The sequence below is a fragment of the Vulpes lagopus genome, chromosome 23, assembly GCF_018345385.1.
Source record: "Vulpes lagopus strain Blue_001 chromosome 23, ASM1834538v1, whole genome shotgun sequence".
Lineage (NCBI taxonomy): Eukaryota > Metazoa > Chordata > Mammalia > Carnivora > Canidae > Vulpes > Vulpes lagopus.
This window is the reverse complement of record NC_054846.1, coordinates 55902401-55916256: the sequence shown is the minus strand read 5'-3', so window position 1 is coordinate 55916256 and position 13856 is coordinate 55902401. Positions and strand designations below refer to the sequence as shown.

The 13856-nt window shown below is 53.5% G+C and overlaps 1 protein-coding gene across 1 annotated transcript in view; it reads left to right on the top strand.

Annotated features, from left to right (window-relative positions):
• CSMD2 (CUB and Sushi multiple domains 2) overlaps window positions 1–13856 on the top strand; it is a 439342-nt gene that overhangs the window by 249005 nt on the left and 176481 nt on the right. Inside the window, exons 17-20 of the mRNA XM_041738011.1 lie at window positions 7847–7985; window positions 8943–9130; window positions 10384–10572; window positions 10810–10926. Of these exons, the coding sequence (XP_041593945.1) occupies window positions 7847–7985; window positions 8943–9130; window positions 10384–10572; window positions 10810–10926 (633 nt within the window). The remainder of the gene's footprint in view (window positions 1–7846; window positions 7986–8942; window positions 9131–10383; window positions 10573–10809; window positions 10927–13856) is intronic.

Below are 13856 nucleotides of genomic sequence, written 5' to 3'. Positions count from 1 at the left end.
GATGGGAGGTGTCCTGGGCTTTGGGGCCGGAGGGGCCTCTACTCAGGTAGACGGTACCTAAGTGGACGGGCTGGATTTGGCCCCCAGGCTGCCCCCGGGTGTCTCTAATAAATAAATTTCTTTAAAAAAATCTTTACAAAAAAAAAAGCAGGTTTTGACTTTTCCTGTCCCGGTAGAAAATTAAAACAAAAGGAAGTGTATTGTCTGTGGCAAAAGACCAAGAAGACAGGACCCCACATGGAAGCATCAGAAATTGGCAGCATAAAACAGAATGACAGCGGTGAGACAAACACATCAGTTATGACAGTAAAGGTAATTAAACTCCCTATTAAAAGACAAAGAATCTAAAAAAAAAAAATAAAAACAAAAAAAATAAAAGACAAAGAATCTTAAAGTGGGTTTAAGGGAAAAAAAAAAAAAGGCTGCTTATAAGAAATACCCAGGGGGGTAAAAGGAGATCGATCATCTACAGTGAGTACGTAGACTCATTTTTGCAGTAATACTTGGTGGTTGTAAAAAAAATCTAAGCAAAACAAACAAAAAATCTAAGCAATACGTAAGTGCGATTAAGTTCAAACTGAAAATCCTCATTTCCCCACCCGACTCCCTCACACAAAGTGGTTTGAGTTTAATGTGAACGCATCCACGTTGTTGCTCTCCGGGTGCAACACCCCATGTGTTACTTTTATAATCAGAAAATTACAAAGTCCTCTAGAAACGACCGAAGGCCGGTTCTCCCCTTGCACACAAGAGGAATCGGAGTCGTCGTTGTCGTAGCTCATTTAGGCCTCAGAGGAAGGAGTCGGGGCGATCACTGAGGCCCTGACATGATCTCCCTGGCTCACCTGGTACCCGCCCCTCCCAGGAGAAGGATGTCGTCCTGCTCTGAGCTCAGGAAAGCGGCAGCGAGCCAGGTGGCTTGTCCTGCCTGCGACCCCCCAGCCACTGATGGCCAAGCGTCTGCATCGCGCCGGGCTCAAGGCCGAGTGCTCCGTGTAGGTCGGTGTACAGAATCCTCACCACAACCCCAGGAGGCGAGAACCTCTGTTGTCCTCCTGTCCCAGATGAGACAGCTCAAGTGCAGGGCAGTGACGTGATTTATCCACAGCGAAGTGCGTGGGACGGTCAGGATCCCAGGCCAACAACCGCTACTTTAAAAAAAATATATATTTATTTATTCATGAGACACAGAGAGAGAGAGAGAGGCAGGGACACAGGCAGAGGGAGAAGCAGGCTCCACGCAGGGAGCCCGACGTGGGACTCGATCCCAGGACCCCGGGGTCACGCCCTGGGCCGGAGGCGGCCCTACACCGCTGCCCAAGAACCACTACTTCTAAGCACCAGATGAGGCCTGCGTGGTTCTCGTCCCAGGTGTGTGGAACTGCTTCTGGCCACCGGCACCTCCTCCGAGGGGGCGGTCAGGCTGGCGCTGCCCCGTCCACCCACAGTGGCCGGCAACCCGGGCCCCGAGCCACGCCGGCCGCTTCCTAACTGTGCTTCTGGCCCCGTGGGCGGACCCCTTGTCCTGGCTCCCGCTCTGCGGTCAGGCCCACAGCGGTGCCCGCCTCACGGTGGGTCGTGAAGGCGAACGTATGGGGAAAGAGAAAACTCGGCGTCTGGCCCCCGTGAAGCTCGAGGAGGACCCGCTCTTGGCCCCCTTGTGCCCCAGCTCTGTTTGCGGGTGCTCCCCGCCTGGCGCAGCTTGAGCGGTGGGGAGCAGGAGGCGTGGGCCCCGTCACGGGGGCACCAGCCCCTCACCAGCAGCCCGGGGCGCCATCGGAACCGAATCCCACAGCTCTGGAAGCTAGAAGGCCAAGGTCGGGGGCTCTGCAGCAGCCGGGTTCCTCCTGAAGCCGCTCCCTTGGTGGCTTCCAGATGGCTGCGTCCTCACGCGGCCTTTGCATTCTCACCTTACGGGGACACCGGTCCTACTGGACCAGGGCCACGTCCTGATGATCTTATTAACCTTGCTTACGACTCTTTCAGGGCTCTCGCTGCAAAGACTCCTGGGGTTAAGGCTTCATCCTATGAATGTGGCGGGAGACGCAGTTCGGGCCTAACACCCCGTCTGTCTACCCTTCAACCAGGATTTCGTTCCTTCGACAAAGTATTTATTGAGCATCTGCCGTGCGCGGGCATGGGGTCAGGCACGGGGTCCCTCTGCGGTCTTGGTCCTGAGCTCTTGTCTGTGTGCAAGGCGGGAAACCTCCCCCTCTTGGCTTCCGTTGTGTGGGTGTGTAGGGACCATGAGTGTGAGCGTGAGTGTGTATGAGTGTGCGTGCATTTCCTTTATGTGCCCCCCACGCCTTGAGCGGAACGTTCCAGACACCGCACGCCGACCACGCAGCTTCACCGGGTCCAAACTCACGGCCTGTTTTGCGGCGTCCGTACCCCTCCCCGTCGTCGCCCCCACTGCTGCCCCCTTCTGGGGTGATCATGGAGCAAATTCCAGGCAAAATGGTTCATCCACAGCATTTGAGTGTGTATCTCTAGCAGATAAGAAGAACTCTTTAGGACATAAGTGCAATACTATTGCCCTCGGTAGCTCAGTGGTTTAGCACCACCTTCAGCCCAGAACGTGATCCTGGGGTCCCAGAATCGAGTCCCACGTCGGGCTCCCGGCATGGAGCCTGCTCCCCCTCTGCCTGTGTCTCTACCTCTCTATCATGAATCAATAAATAAAATCTTTTAAAAATAAATAAATAAATAAAAATTTTAAAAATGAAAATAATTACTTAATACAATCAAATTTCCATAATTGTCCGACACTTTTTTTTTTTAATTTTTTAAGCTGGAACCCTGCTCGGGTTCCCACGTCACAGTTACCGCACACTTGTCAGCTCTTTCAGTCCGTGGATGTCTCCCCCCCGCCCCCAACCCTGGCGAATATTTGTTGGCGAAGCCGCGTCGTTTATCCTGAATTTCAGTGATCACATCCCTGAAAGGAGGTTGTTTAACACGATTGTCTCTTTCTTGTAGTTCCTTTAATTGGCAGTGGGGTCTAAAGACCTAATCAGATTTAGGTTCCATTTTTTGATCAGGAATATGTTGCGGCCGGGGCTCTGCGCCACCGTCAGAGACACGCAGTGCCCGGCATGCTCTTGTTTGAGGCTGTCAAAGCCAACAGCGGGGTTGAGAACGTTGTGCCCAAGAAGGCGAATCCGAGAAACCACCGAGGAGCCGACACCGATGCAAACACACGAGGGTTTATTCACAAGCTCGAGCCTGGGTCCAAGTATACCCGACACAGCGGAGCAGGGTCTTGGACCCCGAGACTAAGAGGTGTAGCAGCTTTATAGGGACCAGTGGCCAATGGGATTCGCAGAAAGTTGCACAGTCATGTTGGTCCACAAGCAGGTGGCTGATTGAATTACATTTTACCCTAAAGTATCCATTTGAACTGGCTTATCACTGAGCCGATTTCCGATTAGGGTGTGCCCCAGGCTTGACTAGGGTGGGGCAGTTCCCTAAGCAATAAGCAGGTCGGCACAAAATGGAGTTAGTCCTGCTCTGCTTGTCCAGGGGTTGGGGATTTTTGTTAAATTTCCTGGGTCCCACAAGAAGTGCCCACCTGCCACCATTTCCTCCTGTTGTATGAGCTCAGATACTTAAGGAAAACTTGCCCCCGTCACCTCCTCGGTTACCCTGATGTATAGTTCAGGAAGGAAAGGCAGAGAAAAACCCCATTATTTTCCTTTATTTACCAGTTTTTATTCAATGAGTCGATCCCCTGACATCGCCTAAAGTTGGACGTTTTTAAATATCATTACATTTTAGTGGATTTAAACAAATCCATCGCAATTTTCCCTCTAACCCACATGCCGGTTGTCCCGTTGGCCGGTGGGAGCCTTTTGGGAGCAGCCCAACCTCCTCTAGAACATTCTCTGTCCCCGACCTGGAATCAGCCATTTCTCCAAGGAGATCTCCAAGGATTTCATGTCTCCAAGGAGACCAAAAACGTCCATTTTTGGTGGAAAGTGGTGTTTGGAGTCTGGGCACCGGGGGCGATCGCTGCTCCGGGGCCGGCCCTTGTCTCCAAGGCTTTTCAATGAACTGAGCTGAAGATAAGGATGCGGGACGGGTGCGCTTCATTTCAGACATCAGAACGCTCTCTTCTCGGCTCCCTTGAGGTCACGTCCGTACCCGCGTCCGTTCCTGCTGAAGATTCTAGCCCCGCGGACGCCCACACAGCTTCCCGTCCTCCCTGGGACACCCCGGGGGTCTCCGGGCGGCCCCGCCCCGACCGCAGCAGCCCCGTGACTACTGAAAATGGTTTAAGCTGCTTTCCTTCCGACTGCTCCTCCTCCCGGACGCTCCTGGGGACGGCGGTGCTCCGAGGCCTCTTCCACGAGTTCCTTCGTGAGTGGTCATGCCCCCCGACCGGTCCCGGGCCGTATTCGTGGACTTCATACCCTGCTTGCGAGTTTCGGCAAAATGGCTCATCAGATTCAAACCTCCCTTTTCAGTAGTGAAAAAATATTTACGGAGTCCCAGACATGAGCCTCCAGAGGGAGATATGTGTGCGGCAGTCTGGCTTTGGCCCCGTTTCCTCTCCGCCCTGTTCCCTCCGTCTTTCCGCAGATGATCTGGAGTTGCGGGCTTCGCACAGGTCACTAAGGGGAGTCCGCGTGTGTGCGTGTGTTCTCCCGCCGCTCTGTTTGATGATTGGAATCGTGCGATTATTTTTTTACCTCTTTTTTTTTAAGATTTATTTATTTATTCATAAGAGAGAGAGAGAGGCAGAGACACAGGCAGAGGGAGAAGCAAGCCCCATGCAGGGAGCCCGACACGGGACTTGATCCCGGGACCCTGGGGTCACGCCCTGAGCTGAAGGTGCTGCTAAACCGCTGCACCACCAGGGCTGCCCATTTTTTTACCTCTTTACGTCGCTTTTTATTCACTTACTAGTATATTCCGGGGACCACTCCCTGGCTTCATACAGAACGTACGTCGTTTCGCTCCTGTAGATCATGCTGCTTTGTACCGCCCCGTGCGTGTACGTATATGTATGTCCCTTCCTAACCCAGCAAGAATATCCTCGGGAGAGAGTTCTAGAAGCGGAGTTGCCGGGTCAGGGTGGGTGCACGGGAATGGTGCCGTCCGTTTCCAGAGTTCCCTTAGCAGGCGTCGTGCTGTCTGTGCTTCCCGTGGCAAAGCCTGGAACCTGCTCTCCCCGCGCCTCCAGTGTCACCGAATTTAGGTTCTGCCTGAGTGATGGACGAAGGTGTTTTCTCGTTGTTTTAGTACATATGTTTTCTGAGAATGAGGCGGGGCCTCTTTTTGGACGTTACAGGAGCCCAGAGGTGCCCTCCCTGCCCCGGGGGGTTTTCTCCCTGGTGCGTGAGGATAAGCCAGAGGGTGTGAGGGCCCGGACGCATGGAGAGGTTGAGCAGCCCGGGAGCCGCAGAGACGAGCCTGCGAGGCAGCACAACAGCACAGCAGATCCGGCTCCCCGACGGGGTCGTAGGCACGCCTTGGTGGTACCGAGCTCTGAACGGAGGGCGGCCCGGCCGGGGAGGACCGTGCGATCGACGGCTCTCCGGAAGGTCAGCAAGGAAGCGAGGAGCTCCCAGTGCACCGCCCAGGTGGCTGGATGCGCTGAGCCGAGGCCCGGAGACAGTCCCTGCTTCTACCACAGGAGGACCCGGGGCCAAACAGTGGCCCCCGCCCCCCCGTCCCCACCACGCGCCTCCATGGCTCACGCATGCATCAGAGAAAGAGCTGAATGCACCAGCCGGTCCCGTGCGATGCAGCACTGGGTCCCGAGAGCTGGGGTTACCCAGGAAGTGGCGACACCCCCGTGCCACGTTTGCCGCCAGCGTTTGATGTGAGTGCTGACGTCATCCCTCCGTTCCTCCATGCCTCAGCCTATGAGGACAGGGCAATAATCGCCACCGTCGAACGAGGACAGCCAAGGCATCCGCCTCCTAGGGCTGCAGTTGCACAGACAGTTCTCGTTGGAGCCTGACGCGCGTAGACTGACGGTCCCGGGAGCCGTTCCTGCCAGTCGCGGTGGCCACACCCGTCCGGGCCGCGCAGGGACTTGGCAGCAGGGGCCTTGCGGTCTCCGCTGTCGCCTCATTGGCTCCCCATCTAGTCCCTCAGCCTGTTCAGCCTCCGTTTCCTTGTGCGACAAGTGGGCATGAAGCCGCACAAAGGTCGTGCGCTATTAAATGCGCTGATGCCCACCGAGCAGCGCTGTGCGTCACGGGCAGGAGCTCCCGCCGCGTCCGCCGGTGTCACTGTTCTTTGTCACACGAGGACGTGTGAGGTCCTGTGGGGTGCTGCGCAGTCGCCCGTTGGGTGGCTCAGTCAGGCGAGCGGCTGGCTCTGGGTTTCGGCTCCGGGTCGGGAGCTCGAGCCCAGCGTCGGGCCTCACTCCAGGATCCTCTCTGTCTCCTTCCACCCTCCCCTCCCATGGCCTGTCTGTCTCTCTCTGGCTCAATTTTTTTTTCTTAAAGAACGTTGATTCCTTTCAATCTTACCAAGAAGTCCGCAGAATCGACGGAGGGAAGGTGCGGTGTCCTGGACCATGTTTCGTGAGACTTATCACCCAGAGAAACGTCTGAGACAGCCCAGAGGCGGGAGCACCGGGTGGCGCCCGACGCCCTCCTGTCCTGTTCAGGGCTTGTCTGGCACCTGCTCGCCCCACAGTAGGGGATTACGAGGGACACACGGGATCCTCAAAACTGGCACCTGCTCCAGATTCACGGCATGTCCCTCGGCCAAGTCCTGTGCCACCCGCCAGCACGGGGCCACCTGCTTTGCCTCCATAAACCAGTCTCAGCTGTAAAACGGGCCGAATTAGCCCCCCCATCCCCTCCCGCCGGCAGGGTCCAGGTGGTGAAGAGTGGGCATGAGTGTCCCTGTGAGCCCGAGGGCCAGTGGTGGCGGTGACCATCACTGCAGCTGTGACGTCCTCCTCATCAGCCGGCAGCTTAGAGCCATTGGTGAACAAGCCCCGCGTCTCCGTGGTTTATAAGCAGGAGCTGAGACTGCGCGCCGTTGAGCTCGGGTCATCAGGTCCCGGTGCTGGCTCTCGGGGCTGCGGGGGCAGGAAAGCACCTGGCGCTGCCCCGGGGGCAGGACGCCGGCCACTTGCATGCTCAGCTCTCCGGTCAAGGTGGTCACGTGGCCAGGCAAACGTGAGAAGGGGCGGGAGGGGACCCCAACCAGCTGCAAGGGGGAGGTGCACCAGGGCCGAGGGTTGGGCCGCAGGGGCACCGGGGAGCTGCGGGGTGGGCACACAGAGGCCGAGGGCCTGAGGACAGGATCCACCCCATGCAGCGTCTGGTGCAGTCACCTGCCACGACTGTACTCGTTGGCCCTTCCGCGCGTCCCCGTGTGCACCCAGGCACTGACACTCACTGCTGCACAGCCGCGTGCCTGTGTGTCCGGCCCTGGGCCGCCGGGACCGAGAGCACAAGCTCGGTCCTGGCCTCACGGAGCTCACGGCGGCGCAGGCTGAGCTGGGGTCCGCCCACTGCCCAGGGCCCAGGGGTGAGGACGGGGCCCTGCTTTGGCCGCCAGACCTTGATGCAGCGTTGAGTGAGGAGCGAAGGCAAAACCGGTGCGACCTACTAGCCGTCCTTCAGGCCTTCAGAATGGCAGAGGGCTTTGTTTAAAGGATTATTTTTATTGCTCCCCTGTGGCTTTTAATAAAAGTCCAAGTGATGTAACGGGGCATGTCTGTGAAGGTCCCAATACCCAGAACTCACGGTTAATACAGTTTGCGTGATTTTCCATAGAAATGAAAACAGGCAGACACATCTTACAGAAGGTTTTTTTTTATTTGTTTGTTCACTGGTCCCCCCAAGAAAGCTGCTACTGTCCCTTCTGTCCCCAGCTCCCTGCGGTGGTCACCTGACTTCGCCCAGCGGCACCATCCTGTCTCCAGGCTGGCCCGGCTTCTACAAGGATGCCCTCAGCTGCGCCTGGGTGATCGAAGCCCAGCCGGGCTACCCCATCAAGATCACCTTCGACAGGTGTCTGGAACCTGCAGGGAGCGGGGGCGGGGGCTCCTTAGGGGCGGTGCAGTGGGGGGAACCCAGGACGGAGGGGCAGGGTCAGCACCGGTGCTGGGTGTTGGCAACGCTGGAGCCGGCGGCCCTGGGTGCAGACGGGCTACACGGGCTTTGCCCGTGGCGTCGACTCCACCCCGTAGTGGGGTCTTGTGCCCTTTAGGGCCGGGGGAGTGAGCAGGACGTCGGGAAGCCCTGCAGATGCCAGAGCCCTCTGTCCCCTCGGCCCCAACGATGGACGGTGGGCAGGTAGGCCATGTCAGAGACGGAAGCAGGCATTGGCCTCTGAGGAGCATAGCTCTGAAAAGTGCGGTGTGGGAAGTCCGACCCAAATCCACTTCCCCCTCCCACCCTGGAGGTGCGCCCCACTTTGGGGACGGTCACCACCCATATGGAAACACGAGCAGCTTCCAGACGAAGCACCCAGGGCCTGGAGGCAGCGCTGCCCCAGCTTTTCTGTGAGAGCCTGATAGTGGATATTACGCGGCTGGGGGCCCCGCTGCGGTTATCGGTCGCACATTTTTGCTTTTCAAAAACACACGCCTTCGTCAGCGTTAGACTCCATTCTTAGCTTGTAGGCCATATACAGAAACAGGCTATAGGACAGCATTGGCTCTGGGCTGCAGCTCAGTGCATCCTGCTCTAGAACATTCTGACCCCCGTGAGGCTGTCGTCCTTGTGCCTCGGAGTCTTAAGGTGGGTCGTGGCCCAGGCTGCAAGGGGGCCCGAGGGGGAGCCCAGCCATGGAAGAGGCGGGCTGCCGAGCGCAGCGCAGGAGGCCCTTCCCTCTCGCTGGCACATGCATGCAAATTGTATTAAAAATGTCCCGACCCGCCCAAGTCGGGTTATTCCGAAGCCCTGGGTCAGGCAGGACCTTTGGTCACTTGCAAATTAATAAGTCTGCGTTCCCATCTTTGGCAGGTTTAAGACCGAGGTCAACTACGATACTCTGGAAGTTCGAGACGGACGGACGTACTCAGCACCCTTGATCGGGGTGTACCACGGGACCCAGGTCCCCCAGTTCCTCATCAGCACCAGCAACTATCTCTACCTCCTCTTCTCGACCGACAAGAGCCACTCGGATATCGGCTTCCAGCTCCGCTACGAGAGTGAGTGTTGGCAGGAGGCAGACGCCTAGGTGGGCAGGGTGTTGCAGGGACCCGGGACTGTTCCAGCAGGGGGCCTTTGACTCGGCCCCCGCGCTCCTGGGGGGCCTCCCCTACCCTCTGCGTCTGTCAGGAGCTCCGAGGAGAGCGTTTGGAAACGAAGCTGGTGACCTGCCACTGCAGAGCCGCTCCACCTGTGGGGCCATTGGCTGCCACGTGCTCAGCTCCTTGGGGACAGAGCATTTGAGGGAGGTGAGGTTGAAATGTGATGGCATCTCCTGCCTGCCTCGCCCTCCCTCACCAGCTTTTGCATCCATCTCTCGTGCCTCATGGAATGAGATACCCATCGCCTCCACCCCTGGTAGACCGGCACAGAACGTTACGGTTAAGAGCACCCTGAGGACAGCCTCATTTTCTGACTCATGGGTCAGAAAATGGGTCCCTAAGACCTGGCGTCCCTAAGACAATGGGTCCCTAAGACCTGGCGTCCCTAAAAAAAAATGGGTCCCTAAAACCTGGCATCCCTAAGAAAATGGGTCCCTAAGACCTGGCGTCCCTAAGACGGTGGGTCCCTAAGACCTGGCGTCCCTAAGAAAATGGGTCCATAAGACCTGGTGTCCCTAAGACAATGGGTCCCTAAGATCTGGTGTCCCTAAGAAAATGTGTCCCTAAGACCTGGCATCCCTAAGACCTGGTGTCCCTAAGAAAATGGGTCCCTAAGACCTGGCATCCCTAAGACAATGGGTCCCTAAGAAAATGGGTCCCTAAGACCTGGCGTCCCTAAAAAAAATGGGTCCCTAAGACCTGGCGTCCCTAAGACAATGGGTCCCTAAGACCTGGCATCCCTAAGAAAATGGGTCCCTAAGACCTGGCATCCCTAAAAAAAAATGGGTCCCTAAAACCTGGCGTCCCTAAGAAAATGGGTCCCTAAGACCTGGCGTCCCTAAGAAAATGGGTCCCTAAGACCTAAGACCTGGGTCCCTAAGACCTGGCGTGCCATCTGAACCATAGTGGACGCTCAACGTGTGTTAATTGAATGAATGGATGGATGAACAAAGAAGGGAATCCGCTTGTTCTGTCCGGCAGATAAGTCCTCAAATACCCTTGCAGCAGATAACGACAGCCACACGTGACATGGGGGTAAATGACGGCCAGCTGTCTGTCACCCAGGTTCCCCCTCCCCGCCTCTGTGACCGCTGGGGTCCCCCTGCGGCGACAGCTAGCTGTCTGTTCCAGCTCTGGGCTCTCTTTTCCAGCTATCACTCTGCAGTCAGACCACTGTCTGGATCCAGGGATCCCTGTAAACGGGCAGCGCCACGGGAATGACTTCTACGTGGGTGCTCTGGTGACCTTCAGCTGTGACTCGGGCTACACACTAAGCGACGGGGAACCCCTGGAGTGTGAGCCTAACTTCCAGTGGAGCCGGGCCCTGCCCAGCTGTGAAGGTGAGACATCCCACAAGGGGTGTTGAGGTCACGGATTCCTTTCTTGCTGTGAGAAATCAGGAGCTGGAAGGCACACAGCCTCTCCCACCCATCAGCGAGGGTTGAGGGTTGAGAGGAGATGGTTCCCAGGCTCCCAGGCTCCCAGGAGGATTGGTTGGTTGGGGACAGGGGTGCAGGGGAGGGAGGGGGGCCTCCCTGGGCCACTGCAGCCTTTCACCACCTTCTTTACTCCCACAGCACTCTGCGGTGGCTTCATCCAAGGTTCCAGTGGGACCATCTTGTCACCAGGGTTCCCTGACTTCTACCCCAACAATTTGAACTGCACCTGGATTATTGAAACATCCCACGGCAAGGGTGAGTGGTTAGGCCTGTAGCAAGTGTTGGGATGTAATGTGGGCAGGGTGCCACGTTCCTCAGGCCAAAGTGACCTCATTGGGGGGGGGGTCTCCCTACATAGGGACCTCAGGGCTTGGTCTGCATTTTTTCATCAACAGGAAAACTCCTAGAAGCTTCCCATCTCTTTGCATCACAGAATTTGTTCAATGACTATTTTTAAGACTCTAAAATGTCCATGCTAGAAGAGATCATGGAGGTTAGCAGCTGTCTAACCCTACATAATGTAGAGTTCTTCCCTAATTGCTCCCCACAAGATGGCACCACACCTAAACACCCCCAGCGGTGGGAAGGTGGCCAACCCGCTTAGCAAATGGGCACCTGCTGTCATTTTTTTGATAGATCTGACCCATCCTAATAGCCTATTAGGTGTTCCTGAAACTTTTCCCCTTGTTCTGTGTCCTGGAGGAACATAGGATCCATCTGCCCTCTTCCTTCACATTCACCCTTCAGACCCTGGACCCATGATCCTCTTCTTACATAGCTCAACTGTTCCTCAGATGCCATATTCCTCATATTCCTCATATTCCTCACCAGGTTATCTCATATCCTCATATCTCATATCTCATATCTCATATCCTCATATTCCTCACCAGGTTATCTCAAGTCCCCTACCATGAATGGTCTTTGGAGGTCCGAGTTCAAAGTATGGGTGCTGGTTAGAAATAAACAGTAAGCAATACAGTCTTTGATTTGACAAATATTGATTGAATAATGCTACCGACGTGGGCCGGGAATACACGGTAACCGGGCACGTATAGCTTCTATCCTCGGAAGCTTATTCTGAAGCTCATCCAGGGTCGTGGTTCTTAACCCCTCTGCACTTTAGCAAATACATTAGTGCTTAGATTGCACCGTAGAGCTTTCGGTTCTCTACGCCGGACATGGAAAACAAGCATCCTTGAGTTCAGAACACTTCGCTAGTAAACCTGATGCATGGCCTTGAATAAGTACCTCTGATCTAGGAGAATTAACATGTAGAAAAGCCAAGAAAACATTATAAAAGAAAGAGTAACTCTTCCAGATTGTAAAATGTTATTGGCTAAAATAATTCTAACAATGTGGTGTGAGTGTTGGACACACAAACCAGTGCAGGCATATAAAGGTCCAGAAGTAGAGTCCTCTGCACATGTGAGTGTGTGTGTGTGTGTGTGGAGTTTGTGCACATGCACACGCACACTCATGCGTATGTGTGTGTGGAGAGAGAGGGAGAGACGGTTTATAGTATATAATTAAAGTGTCATTTCCACTCCACTGAAGAGAGAATGGATTATTTAATAAATTGTTTCAAAACAGTAGGCTTAAACACTTGGGAAAGAAGGAAAAGGAACCAAACAGACCTCATACATTCAACTACATAAATTTCAGTATAGAAAAATGTGGAAAAAAAAAGAAAAACATGAAAATCTAACCTCAGGTGGGGATATACTATAACAAGTTATACTAAAAGCAGAGTCCATAAAAGCAAAGACTGTAAGATTTTATTAAATAAAACTTGGGATGGGTTTATGTAAAAAAAAAAAAAAGCCATAAAAAATTCAGATAGTAAGTAAACAAAATTATTTTCAACGTATATAATCAACTCAAGATTACCAACCTGGGGGATCCCTGGGTGGCACAGCGGTTTAGCGCCTGCCTCTGGCCCAGGGCGTGATCTTGGAGTCCCGGGATCGAGTCCCATGTCAGGCTCCCTGCATGGAGCCTGCTTCTCCCTCTGCCTGTCTCTGCCCCTCTCTCTCTGTGTGTCCCTAATGAATAAATAAAATCTATTAAAAAAAAAAGATTACCAACCTGATGCATGAGGAGCTCCTAAAAATTGTTAAGAAAAAAAATAATAAAAAAATAAAATTAATATAATTAATTAATTAATTAATGATAAAAATTGTTAAGAAAAATACACCTGGTCTCCAGACCTATGAAATGAGCAAAGCTATAAACCCTTCATAATAGAAGAAATAGAAATGAAAGGACACTGACCCCACTCATAATTAAAGAAATGAAAAGTCAACCAGTAATGAAATAACCATTTCTTCTTCCAAGTCAGCAGAGAAAATCCTAACAGTGGGAGACAGTGTGCGGACACAAGCTCTCTTCTTCAGTGCTGACATTGTGTGAAATAGCTGAGACTCCCTAGATGATGATTCCATGGTGTGAATCAGAAGCCTTCAAAATAAACAAGGACCAGCAATTCTACTCCTTAGAATTTACCTGGAAAAAAAAAAATACTATTGTACATCAAGATGCAGCGGCAATGACATTTCCTAAAACACTTTATTTATTGGAGGATTAGTTAGCTACTCAAATGTCCATCAATAAGGAAATGTTGAGGGGATCCATGGGTGGCTCAGCAGTTTAGCACCCCCTTTGGCCCAGGGCCTGATCCTGGAGACCCGGGATTGAGTCCCGCATCGGGCTCCCTGCAGGGAGCCTGCTTCTCCCTCTGCCTGTGTCTCTGCCTCTCTCTCTCTCTGTGTCTCTCATGAATAAATAAATAAAATCTTTTTTTTAAAAAGTAAGGAAATGTTGAATAAACATATACCTGTATATAATGCAATACTGTGCGGCTACTAAAAGGCATAATATGAGGGAATATTTAAAAACCTACAGGGCTAGGGGCGCCTGGGTGGCTCAGTCGGTTAAACTTTCGACTCTTGATTCTGGCTCAGGTCATGATCTCAGGCTCATGGGATCAAGCTCCACCATCTCTCTCGCTCTCTCTCTCTCTCTCTCTCTAAAATAAATAAATAAAATATTTTTTTTAATTTAAAAAAATAATAAAGACCTACAGGGATAGTTATAATATGTTGTTAGGTCAAAAGAGATGTTTGCCAAAAGAACATATTCAGTTAATAAAAAAATAAACAAGGATATGTGTGTAGAAAACTGTCTGG